The 20,012-nt window shown below is 47.0% G+C and overlaps 1 protein-coding gene across 5 annotated transcripts in view; it reads left to right on the top strand.

Annotated features, from left to right (window-relative positions):
* The window catches only part of IQSEC2 (IQ motif and Sec7 domain ArfGEF 2), a 190,458-nt gene extending 170,512 nt beyond the window's left edge, over positions 1 to 19,946 (top strand). For 4 of the 5 annotated variants that reach the window (XM_040406122.1, XM_040406124.1, XM_040406125.1 and 1 more), the window contains 10 exons: positions 589 to 750; positions 3,260 to 3,382; positions 3,483 to 3,649; positions 11,608 to 11,747; positions 11,843 to 11,968; positions 12,058 to 12,157; positions 14,747 to 14,908; positions 15,008 to 15,181; positions 17,585 to 17,634; positions 17,847 to 19,946. In XM_040406122.1, coding sequence (XP_040262056.1) covers positions 589 to 750; positions 3,260 to 3,382; positions 3,483 to 3,649; positions 11,608 to 11,747; positions 11,843 to 11,968; positions 12,058 to 12,157; positions 14,747 to 14,908; positions 15,008 to 15,181; positions 17,585 to 17,634; positions 17,847 to 18,770 — 2,128 coding nt within the window. In that variant the 3' untranslated portion in view covers positions 18,771 to 19,946. The remainder of the gene's footprint in view (positions 1 to 588; positions 751 to 3,259; positions 3,383 to 3,482; positions 3,650 to 11,607; positions 11,748 to 11,842; positions 11,969 to 12,057; positions 12,158 to 14,746; positions 14,909 to 15,007; positions 15,182 to 17,584; positions 17,635 to 17,846) is intronic. The other variant, XM_040406126.1, reaches the window with a different exon arrangement.
* The last annotated feature ends 66 nt before the right edge of the window (positions 19,947 to 20,012 follow it).

Genomic DNA, 20,012 nt, shown 5'->3' with positions numbered 1-20,012 from the left:
ACCTCTGCTTTAAAAAGGGGTTTCCAAGATTTTAGAACTGATGACCTATCCTTTTGGATAGGTCATCCGTTTCTGATCGGTGGGGTCCGACACCCGCACAGGCTCTCGCAGTAGCGCCGCGGCCTTCTCACGGCTTCTCCTACGCCAGTGACGTCACCTGACCTAAGAGCAGCTCAACCCCATTGAAGTGAATAGGGCTGAGCTGCGATACCAAGCACAGCTGCTATACAATGGCCGGTGCCTTCTCAAAAAATATCAAAAAGTTAGGAAGGAGAAGGTACATTTTTTGTTATATAGGAGGGCTTTCATTTATGCCTCTTGCACACGACCATATGTATTTTGCGGTCCACAAAAAATGGATCCGCAAAAAATACGGATGATATCCATGTAGATTCCGTATTTTGCGGAACGGAACAGCTGGCCCCTAATAGAACAGTCCTATCCTTGTCCGTAATGCGGACAATAATAGGACATGTTCGATCTTTGAACGGAACGGAAATGTGCAAGAAGCCTTGGTGCTATGTCTGTTGCTTTTATAAAATGTTTAATTATATGAATTGTAATAAATCTATTTTCTTTTTACCGCAGAAAGCCAGAAAAAGGGATCCAGTACTTGATTGAGAGGGGCTTCCTATCCGATACCCCGGTGGGGGTAGCGCATTTCATCCTGGAGAGGAAAGGCCTGAGTCGACAGATGATCGGAGAGTTCCTCGGAAACCGCCAGAAACAGTTTAACCGGGATGTGCTAGAGTAAGTCGCCATGAAATCTGCGAGAGAACACCCAAGCGTCGCCATGTGGTCCCTTGTGCCATCTTGTGCGGATGTGGGTTTGCCGGGGAGAAGGGGGTCTTTCCTTTTGTGCTCGCTAGAGCAGGATGTGCCGAGCTGCGCTTCCTTGGCTCCGTGCGGAGGGCGGTCCTGGAACGAGAATGCTTGACATGTTGTGCGAGCGGATAAGGATTTGCTGGAGGTCTGCCACTGTGGGAGAGAGCAGTATGCGTCTTATTAATGAGGACTGCCATCTTGGAAGGGATTCTGGGCAATATTCAGTGGGGTCAGCCAAGGTAAAATCGTCAGGGGCACATATGTAATTCTGGAGTCTTTCCAAAAATGAGAAAGCAAGAGAGGGAACCCCCGTACGTCCAGCACACGTAAGCATACAGGTAAGGCTATGTTTGACGTATAAGGGTCCATTCACACATCCGCAATTCTGTTCCGCATTTTGCGGAACGGAATTGCAGACCCATTCATTTCGAGAAAAATAGAACATGTCCTATTCTTGTCCGCAATTTAGTGCCGGCGATGTGCGGTCCGCAAAATGCGGAACGCAAATTGCCGGGGTGTCAGTGTTTTGCGGATCTGTGGACCCGCAAAACACACACGGATGTGTGAATGGGACCCTAAGTCAAGCAGACCCATAGGGCCCCATTCACACAACACAGGCCGTTTTAGCTTTACAATAGGGGCATGTGTGCAGCGTATCCTACTGGACGCCTATACAGTGGCGCAGCAGTGTACATCAGAAGATCCTGCTCAAGCGTAGGCTCTAAGCGTCATGTGAACAGAGCCCGACATGCACACTTTCCCCCCCGTGTCCAGGATGCTATATATAGGGAACGTTTCGAGGGAGTCGTCAGCATTGATTTTCGTTCCCTGACTAACATAATAGCCATTCTGGCGGGTAAAAAGCCGATCTATTTTTGACTCCTTTCACCCCGCAGAGCTGCAGCCAGCTTGTTACCCGCAGTCATTTAGATCTGCCAGTAAGCGAGGGCTGGGGTTAGCAGCTCTGTCAGGTTTCTCTATTTATAACCCTAAAAAGCTCCTGCCAGTGATTATAATCTGTATACAGCGCTGCGGAATATACTGTAAGCAACAGGAAATCAATACCATAGAGATGTAGCAGTGCTGACTTTGTCCTTTAACAGCTCGGGGCTTCACTACTGGTCAGCCATGATGAGGCGATCTGCACACAGGTGCAGGTTTCAGAACCGAAAATCTGTGGGGGGGGGGGGGGGTTTACGCAGATTTCTGTGTTTCCGCACCAAAATCTAAATTGCTTGCAGTTTTTGGTGCAGATTTGAGGCAGTTTTGCCTTTGAAAAGGGTGAAATCCACACAAGAAAAATCATACAAAGAATTGACACGCTAGGGATTTAAAAATCCGCACGGAACCAAAAAGCAAAGTGTACGTGAGATTTGTGAGATCCGTTTTGCTGGTGCTGTGTTACGTCGCGTTTTTCCCGCCGCATCCTCCGCAACGTATGCAGGTAGCCTTTTACGCCGCTACAGATATAGCAGAGGCAAGTTTGTATTTTGTCACAACTGTGTGATACATGATCAGCAAATACGTGGCTGGTTTCTTCTGAAAACAGCGCCACACCTGTCCCCAGGTTGTATGTGGTATTGCATCTCACTGAGTGCCAAGTGCCGGGCCCCTTGTCAGCCCGGGCCCCGAAGCAGCCGCTTCCCCTGCTTCCCCGGTAGTTACGCCACTGCATCTCAGCCTTATTGCCTTCCATGTTATTGAATGGCACTTGTGGTGCTGTTTTTGGAAGAAAGCTGCCATTTTTTTTCTAAACTTTGACAACCCCTTTAATTGCATGTTCTTCATAGGACTGCAAGTAAACCCACCATATTATCCAAGTGCAATTGCATTATTGCAATGCGCAAATGAAACTGTTAAAGGGCATCTGTCAGCAGTTTTGTACCTATGACACTGGCTGACCTGTTACATGTGTTGGTCCCATGTTCATATGTGTCCGCATTGCTGAGAAAAATGATGCTTTAATATATGCAAAAGAGCCTCTAGGAGCAACGGGGGCGTTACCAATACTCCTAGAGGCTCTGCTCTCTCTGCAACTGCCACGCCCTCTGCACTTTGATTGGCAGACACAGGTGTGATGATGTTTTCTGCCCCTGTCAATCAAATTGCAGAGAGAGCAGAGCAAACCCTTTAGGTGTAACAGCAACGCCCCCAATGCTCCTAGAGGCTCATTTGCATATATTAAAACATCCTTTTTCTCAGCAATGGGGGCACAGATGAAGATGGGACCAACACAGATGCCTTCAGCTGCCAAGCGCACATGCAACAGGTCAGCCAGTTTCATAAGTACAAAACTGCTGACAGATGCCCTTTAAATCACAAATTGAGCTCTGCTACATATGTATGTGCAACCACATATTTGATTCCTTGTTTTTCTACTTGATTTTGAAATGTAAGATGCAAGTCGTTTTTAATGGATCTGTTGTATTCCCAGCTGTGTGGTGGATGAAATGGATTTCTCCAACATGGATCTGGATGACGCCCTGAGGAAGTTTCAGGCTCACATCCGCGTTCAAGGGGAGGCTCAGAAGGTGGAGAGGCTCATCGAAGCGTTCAGGTGACTCCTCGGATCACGCTTTCAATCTTCTATTGCGTCTCTAAAACCATTTCATCCTTTTCACGTCTCTCCTTTTTTTTTTTTTTTTATGTTCCCCCAGCCAGCGGTACTGTGTGTGCAATCCCGCGCTGGTTCGCCAATTTCGGAACCCGGACACCATATTTATACTGGCGTTTGCGATCATTCTCCTCAACACGGACATGTACAGTCCGAGCGTCAAGGCTGAGCGCAAGATGAAATTGGATGACTTCATCAAGAATCTGCGTGGTAAGAAATAAACCGTGGGCTGATGTGTGTCATTGGGTATCTTTCGCTCAGATGTGCGATTGTCTGCAAAGTGCCTTAAACGGGCCTAATGCTCTGCAGAGATCGTGATCAATGAGAGACCCCAACCAATCCGAGTAATGGGACACGCCGCCACTCAACGATGTTTTTCCGGTAAGTTCTCGCAGCCTGCCCCCTGAAATAGAAGATTTATACTTACCTCCTCCTCGCTGCCTCCATCTTCCAGACCCCGCACTGTTTACATCCGGCGGTGCATGGTTATGGTCACTTGCACTGTCCCAGCCAATGACTGGCTTCAGCGGTGATAGGGCTACAGGCATCACGTCACTGCTGAAGCCAGTCATTGGCTGCAGCAGTGCATCTGAGCATGCCCATGCACCGCCGGACGGGGGGGCTGGAAGGTGTTGAATGGATCTTGTTTATTTCATGGGACAGGCTGTGGGCACTTGCTTACAGGGGTTTTCCAAAACCTTTTAACTGATTACCTATTCTCAGGATAGGTCATCAGTATCTGATCAGTGGGGGTCTGACACCCGGGACCCCCTCCCCATCAGCTGTAAGCGCTGCGGCATTCTCTCAGCTCACCAAGCACAGCGCCGTACATTGTATAGTGGCTGTGCATGGTATGCTGCGATATAAGGGCGCCCTTAGATGTACAAAACTCACTAGACCACATTTTCCTGGAATGAGGTCATAGAGTCCTTGTGCTTCCTCATATTTTCTTGACATGCCTATGAAACCTATTGACTGAGCTGAGTGATGAGGAATTCTTAAAGTACATTCTTCACGACTTTACACCTTGCACAGTACAAGGAAACGGTCTGATTGACTTAGCTTGGTTTGTTGGACATTATAGTTACATCGGCGACCTCAAGTGCCATGGGCTGAAATATTTACCTGTGTCGGCCTATGACTGCTTTTAAAGGGCATCTGTCAGCAGTTTTGTGCCCATTAAACTGGCTGACCTGTTAACTGTGCACTTGGCAGCTGAAGGCATCTGTGTTGGTTCCATGTTCATATGTGCCCACGTCGCTGAGAAAAATGATGTTTTAGTATATGCAAATGAGCCTCTAGGAGCAACAGGGGCGTTACCGTTACACCTAGAGGCTCTGCTCTCTCTGCAACTGCCGCGCCCTTTGCACTTTGGCACTGCCAGTCATCACACCTGGCCCAGTTAGTCAAAGTGGAGAGGTTGCAGAGAGAGCAGAGCCTCTAGGTGTAACGGCAACGCCCCCGTTGCTCCTAGAGGCTCATTTGCATATCTTAAAACATCATTTTTCTCAGCAATGCGAGCACATATGAACATAGGACCAACACAGATGCCTTCAGCTGCCAAGTTCACATGTAACAGGTCAGCCAGTGTCATAGGTACAAAACTGCTGACAGATGCACTTAAAGTGTAACTGTCATATTTTTTTTTATTTGCTAGTTTATTAGAGCTAGGCATGTATACCGGAGTTAGTCTGTCAGTGATTGTCAAAAGATCTGTAATTACCTTATAATAACAGCTTTCATTAATGTCCCCTGTCCCTTTCCACTGCTCCCTTAAAAGACCGTTGCTATGGCTCGTCTGTCTCCGGCTAGGAAGACAGGAAGACGGAGGGGCGGTCCTTCACACTGCATGCCTGCATTAGGCTTCAGAGTGAGGAGGCGTGTCTCTCAGTAATCCGATCTGATTGGCTGGCAGGGAACTGCTGGCTACAGCAAGTGTGTATGGGAAGTGAGGGAAAGCAGTTTTGGCCTCAGAGAACTGGCAGAGGAGCCATCTTGAGGAGGTCTTCATATTGTAAATGTTTAAACAGTCATAACTAAGGGGAAAACTCAAGGAAAACGGTGGGAAGTGAAGAAACTAAAGATTGCTTTATGCATAACGCTGCTGCATAATGATTTTTTGATGAAAACATGACAGTTACCCTTTAACCACTTAAGGACCACAGGTTTATACCCCCCTAAAGACCAGGCCCTTTTTTACAAATCGGCACTACACTACTTTCACCGTTTATTGCTCGGTCATGCAACTTACCACCCAAATGAATTTTACCTCCTTTTCTTCTCACTAATAGAGCTTTCATTTGGTGGTATTTCATTGCTGCTGACATTTTTACTTTTTTTGTTATTAATCGAAATTTAACGATTTTTTTGCAAAAAAATGACATTTTTCACTTTCAGTTGTAAAATTTTGCAAAAAAAACGAGATCCATATAGAAATTTTGCTCTAAATTTATAGTTCTACATGTCTTTGATAAAAAAAAAATGTTTGGGTAAAAAAAAAATGGTTTGGGTAAAAGTTATAGCGTTTACAAACTATGGTACAAAAATGTGAATTTCCGCTTTTTGAAGCAGCTCTGACTTTCTGAGCACCTGTCATGTTTCCTGAGGTTCTACAATGCCCAGACAGTACAAACACCCCACAAATGACCCCATTTCGGAAAGTACACACCCTAAGGTATTCGCTGATGGGCATAGTGAGTTCATAGAACTTTTTATTTTTTGTCACAAGTTAGCGGAAAATGATGATTTTTTTTTATTTTATTTTTTTTCCTACAAAGTCTCATATTCCACTAACTTGTGACAAAAAATAAAAACTTCCATGAACTCATTATGCCCATCACGAAATACCTTGGGGTCTCTTCTTTCCAAAATGGGGTCACTTGTGGGGTAGTTATACTGCCCTGGCATTCTAGGGGCCCAAATGTGTGGTAAGGAGTTTGAAATCAAATTCTGTAAAAAATGACCAGTGAAATCCGAAAGGTGCTCTTTGGAATATGGGCCCCTTTGCCCACCTAGGCTGCAAAAAAGTGTCACACATCTGGTATCTACGTACTCAGGAGAAGTTGAGGAATGTGTTTTGGGGTGTCATTTTACATATACCCATGCTGGGTGAGATAAATATCTTGGTCAAATGCCAACTTTGTATAAAAAAATGGGAAAAGTTGTCTTTTGCCAAGATATTTCTCTCACCCAGCATGGGTATATGTAAAATGACACCCCAAAACACATTCCCCACCTTCTCCTGAGTACGGAGATACCAGATGTGTGACACTTTTTTGCAGCCTAGGTGGGCAAAGGGGCCCATATTCCAAAGAGCACCTTTCGGATTTCACTCGTCATTTTTTACAGAATTTGATTTCAAACTCCTTACCACACATTTGGGCCCCTAGAATGCCAGGGCAGTATAACTACCCCACAAGTGACCCCATTTTGGAAAGAAGACACCCCAAGGTATTCCGTGAGGGGCATGGCAAGTTCCTAGAATTTTTTATTTTTTGTCACAAGTTAGTGGAAAATGATGATTTTTTTTTTTTATTTTTTTTTCATACAAAGTCTCATATTCCACTAACTTGTGACAAAAAATAAAAACTTCCATGAACTCACTATGCCCATCAGCGAATACCTTGGGGTCTCTTCTTTCCAAAATGGGGTCACTTGTGGGGTAGTTATACTGCCCTGGCATTCTAGGGGCCCGAATGTGTGGTAAGGAGTTTGAAATCAAATTCTGTAAAAAATGACCTGTGAAATCCGAAAGGTGCTCTTTGGAATATGGGCCCCTTTGCCCACCTAGGCTGCAAAAAAGTGTCACACATCTGGTATCTCTGTATTCAGGAGAAGTTGAGGAATGTGTTTTGGGGTGTCTTTTTACATATACCCATGCTGGGTGAGATAAATATCTTGGTCAAATGCCAACTTTGTATAAAAAAATGGGAAAAGTTGTCTTTTGCCAAGATATTTCTCTCACCCAGCAGGGGTATATGTAAAATGACACCCCAAAACACATTCCCCACCTTCTCCTGAGTACGGGGATACCAGATGTGTGACACTTTTTTGCAGCCTAGGTGGGCAAAGGGGCCCATATTCCAAAGAGCACCTTTCGGATTTCACAGGTCATTTTTTACAGAATTTGATTTCAAACTCCTTACCACACATTTGGGCCCCTAGAATGCCAGGGCAGTATAACTACCCCACAAGTGACCCCATTTTGGAAAGAAGAGACCCCAAGGTATTCGCTGATGGGCATAGTGAGTTCATGGAAGTTTTTATTTTTTGTCACAAGTTAGTGGAATATGAGACTTTGTATGAAAAAAAAAAAGAAAAAAAAATCTGCATTTTCCACTAACTTGTGACAAAAAATAAAAAATTCTAGGAACTTGCCATGCCCCTCACGGAATACCTTGGGGTGTCTTCTTTCCAAAATGGGGTCACTTGTGGGGTAGTTATACTGCCCTGGCATTTTCCAGGGGCCCTAATGTGTGGTAAGTAGGTAAATGACCTGTGAAATCCTAAAGGTGCTCTTTGGAATATGGGCCCCTTTGCCCACCTAGGCTGCAAAAAAGTGTCACACATGTGGTATCGCCGTATTCAGGAGAAGTTGGGGAATGTGTTTTGGGGTGTCATTTTACATATACCCTTGCTGGGTGAGAGAAATATCTTGGCAAAAGACAACTTTTCCCATTTTTTTATACAAAGTTGGCATTTGACCAAGATATTTCTCTCACCCAGCATGGGTATATGTAAAATGACACCCCAAAACACATTCCCCAACTTCTCCTGAGTACGGCGATACCAGATGTGTGACACTTTATTGCAGCCTAGATGCGCAAAGGTGCCCAAATTCCTTTTAGGAGGGCATTTTTAGACATTTGGATACCAGACTTCTTCTCACGCTTTGGGGCCCCTAGAATGCCAGGGCAGTATAAATACCCCACATGTGACCCCATTTTGGAAAGAAGACACCCCAAGGTATTCAATGAGGGGCATGGCGAGTTCATAGAAATTTTTTTTTTTTGGCACAAGTTAGCGGAAATTGATATTTTTAATTTTTTTCTCACAAAGTCTCCCTTTCCGCTAACTTGGGACAAAAATTTCAATCTTTCATGGACTCAATATGCCCCTCACGGAATACCTGGGGGTGTCTTCTTTCCGAAATGGGGTCACATGTGGGGTATTTATACTGCCCTGGCATTCTAGGGGCCCTAAAGCGTGAGAAGAAGTCTGGAATATAAATGTCTAAAAAATTTTACGCATTTGGTTTCCGTGAGGGGTATGGTGAGTTCATGTGAGATTTCATTTTTTGACACAAGTTAGTGGAATATGAGACTTTGTAAGAAAAAAAAAATAATAATTCCGCTAACTTGGGCCAAAAAAATGTCTGAATGGAGCCTTACAGAGGGGTGATCAATGACAGGGGGGGTGATCAATGACAGGGGGGGTGATCAATGACAGGGGGGGTAATCAATGACAGGGGGGGTAATCAATGACAGGGGGGGTGATCAATGACAGGGGGGGTGATCAATGACAGGGGGGGTGATCAATGACAGGGGGGGTGATCAATGACAGGGGGGGTGATCAATGACAGGGGGGGTGATCAATGACAGGGGGGGTGATCAATGACAGGGGGGTGATCAATGACAGGGGGGTGATCAATGACAGGGGGGTGATCAATGACAGGGGGGTGATCAATGACAGGGGGGTGATCAATGACAGGGGGGTGATCAATGACAGGGGGGTGATCAGGGAGTCTATATGGGGTGATAACCACAGTCATTGATCACGCCCGTGTAAGGCTTCATTCAGACGTCCGTATGCGTTTTGCGGATCCGATCCATCTATCAGTGCATCCGTAAAAATCATGCGGACATCTGAATGGAGCTTTACAGGGGGGTAATCAATGACAGGGGGGTGATCAGGGAGTCTATATGGGGTGATCACCACAGTCATTGATCACGCCCCTGTAAGGCTTCATTCAGACGTCCGGATGCGTTTTGCGGATCCGATCCATCTATCAGTGGATCCGTAAAAATCATGCGGACATCTGAATGGAGCTTTACAGGGGGGTAATCAATGACAGGGGGGTAATCAATGACAGGGGGGTGATCAGGGAGTCTATATGGGGTGATCACCACAGTCATTGATCACGCCCCTGTAAGGCTTCATTCAGACGTCCGGATGCGTTTTGCGGATCCGATCCATCTATCAGTGGATCCGTAAAAATCATGCGGACATCTGAATGGAGCTTTACAGGGGGGTAATCAATGACAGGGGGGTGATCAGGGAGTCTATATGGGGTGATCACCACAGTCATTGATCATGCCCCTGTAAGGCTTCATTCAGACGTCCGGATGCGTTTTGCGGATCCGATCCATCTATCAGTGGATCCGTAAAAATCATGCGGACATCTGAATGGAGCTTTACAGGGGGGTGATCAATGACAGGGGTGTAATCAATGACAGGGGGGTGATCAGGGAGTCTATATGGGGTGATAACCACAGTCATTGATCACGCCCCTGTAAGGCTTCATTCAGACGTCCGGATGCGTTTTGCGGATCCGATCCATCTATCAGTGCATCCGTAAAAATCATGCGGACATCTGAATGGAGCTTTACAGGGGGGTAATCAATGACAGGGGGGTGATCACCACAGTCATTGATCATGCCCCTGTAAGGCTTCATTCAGACGTCTGTATGCGTTTTGCGGATCCGATCCATCTATCAGTGCATCCGTAAAAATCATGCGGACATCTGAATGGAGCTTTACAGGGGGGTGATCAATGACAGGGGTGTAATCAATGACAGGGGGGTGATCAGGGAGTCTATATGGGGTGATCACCACAATCATTGATCATGCCCCTGTAAGGCTTCATTCAGACGTCCGGATGCGTTTTGCGGATCCGATCCATCTATCAGTGCATCCGTAAAAATCATGCGGACATCTGAATGGAGCTTTACAGGGGGGTGATCAGGGAGTCTATATGGGGTGATCACCACAGTCATTGATCATGCCCCTGTAAGGCTTCATTCAGACGTCCGGATGCGTTTTGCGGATCCGATCCATCTATCAGTGGATCCGTAAAAATCATGCGGACGTCTGAATGGAGCTTTACAGGGGGGTAATCAATGACAGGGGGGTAATCAATGACAGGGGGGTGATCAGGGAGTCTATATGGGGTGATCACCACAGTCATTGATCACGCCCCTGTAAGGCTTCATTCAGACGTCCGGATGCGTTTTGCGGATCCGATCCATCTATCAGTGGATCCGTAAAAATCATGCGGACGTCTGAATGGAGCTTTACAGGGGGGTGATCAATGACAGGGGGGTAATCAATGACAGGGGGTGATCAGGGAGTCTATATGGGGTGATCAGGGGTGATCAGGGGCTAATAAGGGGTTAATAAGTGACGGGGGGGGGGTGTAGTGTAGTGTAGTGGTGCTTGGTGCTACTTTACTGAGCTACCTGTGTCCTCTGGTGGTCGATCCAAACAAAGGGGACCACCAGAGGACCAGGTAGCAGGTATATTAGACGCTGTTATCAAAACAGCGTCTAATATACCTGTTAGGGGTTAAAAAAAACACATCTCCAGCCTGCCAGCGAACGATCGCCGCTGGCAGGCTGGAGATCAACTCTCTTACCTTCCGTTCCTGTGAGCGCGCGCGCCTGTGTGCGCGCGTTCACAGGAAATCTCGGCTCACGCGAGATGACGCCTATTGGCGTTAGCGTAGCCTGGGGGAGCCGCCGCAATGACGCCTTTCGGCGTTACAGTTGCGGGAAGTGGTTAAGAGGACCTTTTGGCTCATGTGATGTCTGTTTCAGTAATTACCATGAAACAACAACTCTTTAGTGTCTTTTTCTTAGAACTTTGCAATGTGACATTTCTCTGTTATTCCTCCTGGAAATATATTGCTAAATTGACACCATCTCCCTTGTCCATAGGGCGTGTCCCTACAGATCCTGATAGTTTCAGGACTGATTGATAGACAGTGCTGGACCATGTCGGGACAAAAATCATTGGGATTACGGCCATTTGTCAGTTTATTCATACATTTCTAGGAGGAATTATAAAGGCTCAACACAGGGTTGAAAGAAATGGTGCTCTAGTATAGTTACTTGGGATGCATTTATGGGAACATAGTATACAGATTTCCCCTTATTTTTTTTATGTCCTAGGGGTGGATAATGGGGAGGACATTCCCCGGGACTTGCTAGTGGGAATATATCAGCGGATCCAAGGTCGAGAGCTGAGAACAAACGATGATCATGTATCTCAGGTGCAAGCCGTGGAGAGGATGATTGTTGGAAAGAAGCCGGTAAGGAGCATGGTGACCCCTACACCCATTCCTGTGATAGTTAGTGCACTGTGGTTGCTCTAGATGATATCGCTTTGCCGCTCTCACCCCTGCAGGTACTTTCTCTTCCACATCGGCGTCTTGTGTGCTGCTGTCAACTCTACGAGGTCCCAGACCCAAATCGTCCCCAGAGGATGGGTCTGCACCAGAGGGAGGTCTTCCTCTTCAATGATCTTCTGGTGGTACGTAAGAAGCTTGTCTGGTCAGTGAACGGGAGGACATATATATATTGCATCAGGGTCCAATGAATCCTTCTTCTCCTGCCGTGTAGGTGACAAAGATCTTCCAGAAGAAGAAAATTTTAGTGACCTACAGCTTCCGGCAGTCCTTTCCACTGGTGGACATGCAGATGCAGCTCTTCCAGAACTCCTGTAAGTGATGACTACTACTGTACATAATGTTGCTTAGATTTAGGATATGGACAGACATGGCGGGTCCGCTGCAGATTTTCCGTAACAGAAAATCCGTAGGGTGTCTGCTGAAATTCTGCAGCAGCAAAATCCGCACCAAATGGGCCGGGATTTGTCACCGAAATTCTGTGGATTCGCTTTAGGGGTCACCCACTACATGGCAAAGGGTGACATTCGCAGCACAGATCCATAACCTAAGTTGACACGCTGTGTATTTAAAATCCACACAACATAGCAAGTCTTTGAAATGTTACCCAGCACGTGGGCGACATTTATTAAAATCGCATCCTCATTGCTTTTACAGGAAATGCTGCAGATTTTCCGCACCCGGTTCCACTGTGGAAAATCTGCAGCGTTTATGCCACATGTGGCTGTTCCTTTAAAGTTTGGGGGTCACTTGTATTGATGTTCTCTAATATACTTACATCTGTTACCAGAATCCCTCCCTATATAAACGAGTGAGGATATGGCTACACTAGATACGGCTGGAGCACCACCACACCCCATTGACTATAATGGGATCCGGCCTGTTTCTGGCATTAGTGCCGGGATTCGCTAGTTTTTGTCTGGCTGAATCCCAGCAATCGTTCCGGAAACAAACTGGGTCCCATTATAGCCAATGGGCTCTGGCAGTGATCAGCAGTGTCCGGCTATGCTGTATACGGTGAACTCTGGCAGACTGTTCCACTACCAGATAGTTTAAACCAGGGATGCTCAACCTGCGGCCCTCCAGCTGTTGCAAAACTAGAACTCCCAGCGTACCCTAATAGCTGTAGGCTGTCCAGGCATGCTGGGAGTTGTAGTTTTGCAACAGCTGAAGGGCCGCAGGTAGGGCATCTGGTTTAAACGCATACGTGAAAGTAGCCTTAGTCTGTTAGACCGTATTTCTGGGTCTGCACCTGTCCCACAATTTTGCGGAACGGGTGCGGACCCATTCATTTAAATGGGGCTGCAAAAAATGCAGACAGCACATCGTGTGCTGACCGCACCCGTAGTTCCGTTTCACGGCCCCGCAAAAAAAGATAGAGCATGTCCTATTCTTGTCTGCAACCTCGGACAAGAATAGTCATTTCTATCATAGGGTTTGCCATGTGCCAAAATAAAACGCACACGGCCGTGTTTTACGGATCCGCAATTTACGAACCGAAAAACACTTACAGTTGTGTGAATGGACCCTTAGTAGAAGTCAAGAATCTTGCTCTATTGCCCTGCTGGTCTGTCCGTCCTTTGGTGCAGTAGGTATAGGCTGTTATACAACAGCTGATAGACGTAAGGAAGCCACGGGGTCTCTCCACCATTGCCCTGCTCGGTTATCAGAATCTTTTCCTAGTCGTAAAATGGGGGGTCCTGAGAAAATATATCAAAGACTTGCTGTAGACGCAATCGCCTAATCTACGTACGTTCACCTATTGTAATGATGAATCACTGTTCTCAGTTACAGAATGTGAGGTCACGTTCACACACATCAGCCTGGTGCTCAATAGTGCCAAGCAAAATGGCTGCTCAGTGCACGTGTCAGGTTGAAACTGCTAAGGCTACTTTCACCCTGCCGCTTCTGGGTCCGCTTGTGAGATCCGTTTCAAGGCTCTCACAAGCGGCCCAAAACGGATCAGTTCAGCCCCAATGCATTCTGAATGGATAAGGATCCGCTCAGAATGCATCAGTTTGGCTCCGTTCCGCTTTTGAGGCGGACACCAAAACGCTGCTTGCAGCGTTTTGGTGTCCGCCTGACGATGCAGAGCCAAACGGATCCGTCCAGACTTACAATGTAAGTCAATGGAGACGGATCCGTTTTCACTGACACAATATGGTGCAATTAAAAACGGATCCGTCCCCCATTGACTTTCAATGTAAGTCAAGACGGATCTGTTTTGACTTAGACTTTTTTTTTTTTTCAACGGATACAAGCGTTTGCATTATCGGTGCGGATCCGTCTGTGCAGATACAAGACGGATCCGCACCGAACGCCAGTGTGAAAGTAGCCTAACTTTTCTATGTGCTTAGAAGCACAAAAGTTCAGATAGGGCTCTTCATGAAGTACTTTATGATTCACCTCTACAGAAATACCTGAACATATGATGCATCCAAAAGTGACCAGGTAGGTTATCGCTGGACGGGTGGGAGTTATGGAGGGTTAAGCTCCCCATTTGAAGCATACTGGTCACCGACCAGTCACATATGAAGTTTACTAAAGGTAGCCATATCCATCAGATGAATGCCGGGAACCGGCCAACCATCTAATTTGTATGGTGGTTTGCTCGGCCAAGTGGGGCATGTGTATCGGGGTGTTGAGAGGAATCCCTGTCATTCAGTGTATGGAGGACGGAGCGCTGCGGTTTAACCACTTCACCCACGAGCCAGGTTTGGATGTGCCATACGGAGTAGTTACTATATTAAGTTCATATAGAAGATCTACCGTCAATAGTATTTATTACCTATGAAAAAAAGTGTCAAGAATGTCCGAAAAACTCTAGATGAGCGTATTAGACTGTCCACTTGTGTGTACCGCCATGTCTACTCTAGTAACCTCCCATCTTCTGCTGCAAACAGACTATCAGAACGGCATCAAATTGCTCTCTGCTGCCCCTGGTGGTGAGAGGAAAGAACTGATCATCTTCAACGCTCCCAGTCTTCAGGACCGGTTGAGGTTCACCAGCGACCTACGGGAGTCTATTGCAGAAGTCCAGGAAATGGAGAAGTACAGAGTGGAATGTGAGTATGTCAGCGGACGGTTTCTTTCTATAACCGGGTGGCGGTCTCCACCAACTCAACCCATTTCACATATTTAATACTATGTTTTATTTGCATTAGCTGAGCTAGAGAAGCAGAAGGGGGTGATGCGTCCCAACACCTCCCCTGGACCCGGGATCAAGGAAGCGGTCAATGGAACTCTAGGCCGACCAAGTCTGGATGACACATATGCACTAGGTGAAGGTCTGAAGAGAAGTGCTCTCAGCAGCTCCTTGAGAGATCTCTCTGATGTTGGTGAGTATTCCTTATCCCCATCCATGCCATTTTCACGCACGGTTGCTAGGTGACGATCGGGATGGAGACCCGATCATTATTATTTTCCCTTATAACATGGTTATAAGGGAAAATAATAGCATTCTGAATACAGAATGCAAAGTAAAATAGCGCTGGAGGGGTTAAAAAAATAATAATAATTTAACTCACCTTAATCCACTTGTTCGCGCAGCCGGCATCTCTTCTGTCTTCATCTGTCAGTAATAGGACCTTTGATGACGTAGTGACGATGTGGTGATGAATCATGTGACGGACCATGTGATGAGCGTAGTGACGTCATCAAAGGTCCTATTCCTCAGCTTGTCGGTAGCTTATTCCCCTCTTTCCGTACAGAACACCTGCATGCATGGCCGAGCATTCACCCGCCGGAATCAGAGGTTTTGAAAAATAGCCCCCAATTACTTGCGCTGTGTGGTACATTAAATATGCATCTCCTCTGATCAGTCCTTGCCTTATTAACTCAAGTACAAAGATTATATTATTCCTTTTTCTGCCATGCTGTTTGATACAATCTGTTGGTTAAGCAGGCGATCTGCCAACTTTATAATGAGCCAGACCCCAGCCACTTGAATTGCCAAAGTTACCCGGGCACGGAGCCAGGTGATGAATCTGATCAGGCAGACATCAGAACAGTGACCCTGGTGGTTCAGTGTGCTTATATATCGGGGGGTTCAAATCTGACCAGGGACAACAGCTTTATCGAGTCTGTATGTTCTGTCACTGATTGGGTCAGTCTCATCCAGATATTACAATTTACTCTATACCAATAATTATTTGGGATTGGAAAAGTAGATTGTGAGCCCAACTGGGGAGGGGGAATGATTGGGGCGACTGTAATCTGTATACAGCACTGCAGAATATGTAAGAAAGCAAGCAATAAGGGGTAAGAAATTAAAGGGCATCTGTCAGCAGTTTTGTACCTATGAAGCTGGCTGACTTGTTCCATGTGCGCTTGGCAGCTGAAGGCGTCCATATTGGTCCCATGTTCATATGTGTCCGCATTGCTGAGAAACATGAATTAATATATGTAAATGAGCCTCTAGGAGCAACGGGGGCGTTGCCGTTACACCTAGAGGCTCTGCTCTCTCTGCAACTGCCACGTCCTCTGCACTTTGATAGGGCCAGGCAGTCAAAACGTCATCACGCCTGGCAGCTCTGTCAAAGTGCAGAGGGCACTGCAGTTGCGGAGAGAGCAGAGCCTCTAGGTGTAACGGTAACGCCCCCGTTGCTCCTAGAGGCTCATTTGCATATATTAAAACATAATTTTTCTCAGCGATGCGGACACATATGGACATGGGACCAACACAGATGCCTTCAGCTGCCAAGCGCACAAGTAACAGGTCAGCCAGTGTCCTAGGTACAAAACTGCTGACAGATGCCATGTAAACCGTTTATAGCCTGACCCTTCAAACAGCTGATCGGCAGGGGTGCAGGGAGACGGACTTCTACCTATCTGATATTGATGGCCTGTCCTGAGGATGGCTCATATTACCTAGAATGGAGTAGTTTTATATTGATTATCAGTCTTCTGGGTGTAAAAAGAATGCTTCTGTTGACTTAACAGCAAGCAGAGATCTTATAAATAGTGAAGAATTAAAAGTATATTAGAAATAATGGGGTAGGCGGAGGCGTCTTGCAGATGTTGCATTGAGGCCCTTATATGTAGTAATTCACTTACAATGCAGACCCCGGGGACGACTTTATATGTGTAAGTAGCTGGGGGGATAAAACAAATTTGCACGCTACGCAAAACTGAGGCTCACATTTCATTTCCAGTTCTAGCAGCATTAATCTTTCCCCCCCCGTAAGAGCTTCATAGTGGTCCGGGTTGCACATGGTTTACAGTGCTGACACCGTGCTTTTGTATGTGATATATAACCCACCCGTTGCCTATTCTAATGCTGGTGCACAGGAATCCCCTGCTGGCGAAGGGCACATTGATTTCTATGTAGCACAGTGACTTGCTGCCACCTTGTGGACAAATGTATGCATGGCAGCTGCAATACGAAGCATGGAAAATGCAGGTTGTGTGGGCAGACGTGTCATTTACAGCAAGGGAACTCACTGTACCCAACAGATGGCAACCCCTCGGGACGTAAAGCAGTCATTTGTATCCAGGCAGCGAACACTATTCCCTTTTATTCTCTGCATATTCTATTTTCTCATGGGTTTCTACATTAGTCTATTTCCGCCTGTGTTTTCACTCCCGTGTGCATGCCTCTGCCTTCTTTTTCCTGTGAAATCCGTTTTTTTTTTTTTTTCCTTTTGGCCTCTCCTTCTCTCTTACCCATTTATCCATTATGTCCCCTCTTATCTTCTTCCTCCTGCTCCTTAATGCTTGCTTGTTACTAACTTGATGCTTAGGTAAGAGAGGGAGGCGTAACAGCGCGGGATCTCTGGACAGCACCATCGAAGTAAGTCCTGAGATTTAGCTGCATGTGATATGTTACTGTGTGCATCCACGTAACCCCCCGAGTGTCGTGGGGATAATGGGGTAGCCGCCTGTCCTTTTTGATGTTGTACTTAGTGGTTCCTGTATGTGTGTTTGGGGGGGGGGGGGGGGGTGCATGCAGGTGAAACGTTAATGCAGTTCTAGTCATACGCATGTCTTTCTTTCTCTTCCCAGGGATCTATCATTAGCAGCCCTCGCCCCCACCAGAGGCTTCCCGTACCACCGCCACCTCCCCCGGAGGAGTACAAGGCTCCAAGACCAGTGTCCAATTCTTCCTCTTTCCTGGGTTCTCTGTTCGGAAGCAAGAGAGGGAAGGCTCCCTTCCAGAACCTGCCCCCAACCTCGTTGCCGCCGCACCCTCACACTCCTCCAGGAATGGATGGACAGTCAAAGATTCAGGCTCTACATGCTCAGTACTGCCACAGCCAGGGGGTGCTTGCCCAACCCCCACCACCGTATCACTCCCAGCCACCGTCTTCTGCGCCACCACAGCCTCCCACTCAGCCTCCTCATCGTTACCACGTGCCACCGTCATCGGCTCAGTTTACGTTGCAGCGCCCTGGACAACAGAAGAGACCAGCCGTAGGTGCCCCACCCCTGACACCCAGTTCACCTCACCCGCAGTACACCTTGCACGGCCGACACCCTTCGAACCAGCCGCAGTCTCCGTTACCCATGTACGGATCTGCGCCCCAGCATACCATGACGCACACCTATCCTCAGCACATGCACCAGTCTCAGCACTCCATGCAAAAGCAGCCACCCAAGCACTTTGTATTTACCCACCACCCTTCCCAGGTTCCTCCACAGCCGCAGCGCCCCCAGCAGGCCCAGTACACTCCCACCCAGTATAATCAGCAGCACAGCCAGTCTCCTTGCTCGCCTATATCTCCCATTCCACCACATCCATCCTATCCGCCCCTTCCCCCTCCGTCTCCGCATACACCGCATACACCTCACACTCCCCTCACGCCACACTCCCCGCTGCCTCCAACCTCCCCCCTGCCCCAGCATGCCTCTCATCATCCTATGGGCACAAATACATCGCAGGGTAACCCTAAACAAAAACCAGTCAACAGAATCAGCACGGTGGTGTAAGAACACTGGCTGTACAGGATCAGAGGTGAAGGAATGGCATGCACATGGGGATATGGACGAAGGCTCCTTGGCTGTTCTACCCCCCCTTCCCGGCTCCATCAGCGCTCCTTGGCATTTAAGAGCCACGGCCGGTGATTATATTCATTCACTGGGACTATGTTTCTGACATGTGAAGAAGTGACTATGTCCTAATATATGCACCACCCTTGCATTTCCTTTCCCTGCTCAGAAGTCCCCTTTTTGTCGGGCGTTACTCGTTTCTTAAAGGGCCAGTTTATAGTTGGCAGAGCCGTTTGAATGGGTGAGTGTCCGAATATGTTGTGAGCAGATTAATGCACCTCCGTGATGAAGGCGTGCCTGGTGAGAGCGTGCTTGTGTATTAGAAGGTCATGAGACTAACGGGTCCGTGCCGACCCTGCTGCTAGGGGCCTGCCAATGCGAGCGTGATGAACAGGTGGAGTGGGCACAAGGGGCAAGCATGGGCACTAGAACCTTCACTCCAGGTACTGCGACTACCTTCTTCTCCCAACCCAGTGCCATCCATGCATCGCGTCAAAGGGGAGGCCTTGTATTTTTTGTTCTGATCGGACTCTCATTAAACGCTCCCTGTATATGTGCAGTCCAGGGTATATACCACTAAACGACGCAGGGAATGGACCCCGTTAAAACAGCATTAACAAAAAGTGTATATAGCAAGATAAAAAAAAACTAATGTTTTGGGCATGTTTTGTGCCATTATTTCTGCACAATCATTGAGCAGTTACTGCTTTCTTAAGAAAACTATATACAGAGTTCTATGTATAGAGATAAAAGATGTCTATATTAATATATATATAAATATATATAGTGTAAAATCCTTTGGACGAGGTAGAATGTCGGCTTCTATGTCAGGCAGAATAGAAGGTGCAGATACAGAAAGGTGGATGCACTGGATCATGTTATCCCAGCAGCCGACAGGTAAACCAGCTTCACTTTAAGAGGACCCATCACTTACACACAGTGGAGACAGATTTTCGGTTAAAGGGGCTCTTTGGATTTTAATCGGTGAAATGACTTAAAGGGGTTGTTGCGAGATTTTGATCTTGATGGCCTATCCGTCATCAGATTAGTTAGGGGTCTGACTCCCGGCACCCCTACTGATCCACTATAGGAAGAGGCCGCAGCTCGTAGTCTACTTTCACACTCGCGTTTTGGTTTTCCGTTAGTGAGATCCGTTCAGGGCTCTCGCAGGCGGTCGAAAAC

Source organism: Bufo bufo, chromosome 8 (assembly GCF_905171765.1).
Source record: "Bufo bufo chromosome 8, aBufBuf1.1, whole genome shotgun sequence".
Classification (NCBI taxonomy): Eukaryota; Metazoa; Chordata; class Amphibia; order Anura; family Bufonidae; genus Bufo; species Bufo bufo.
This window is presented reverse-complemented; position numbering and strand designations above follow the sequence as displayed.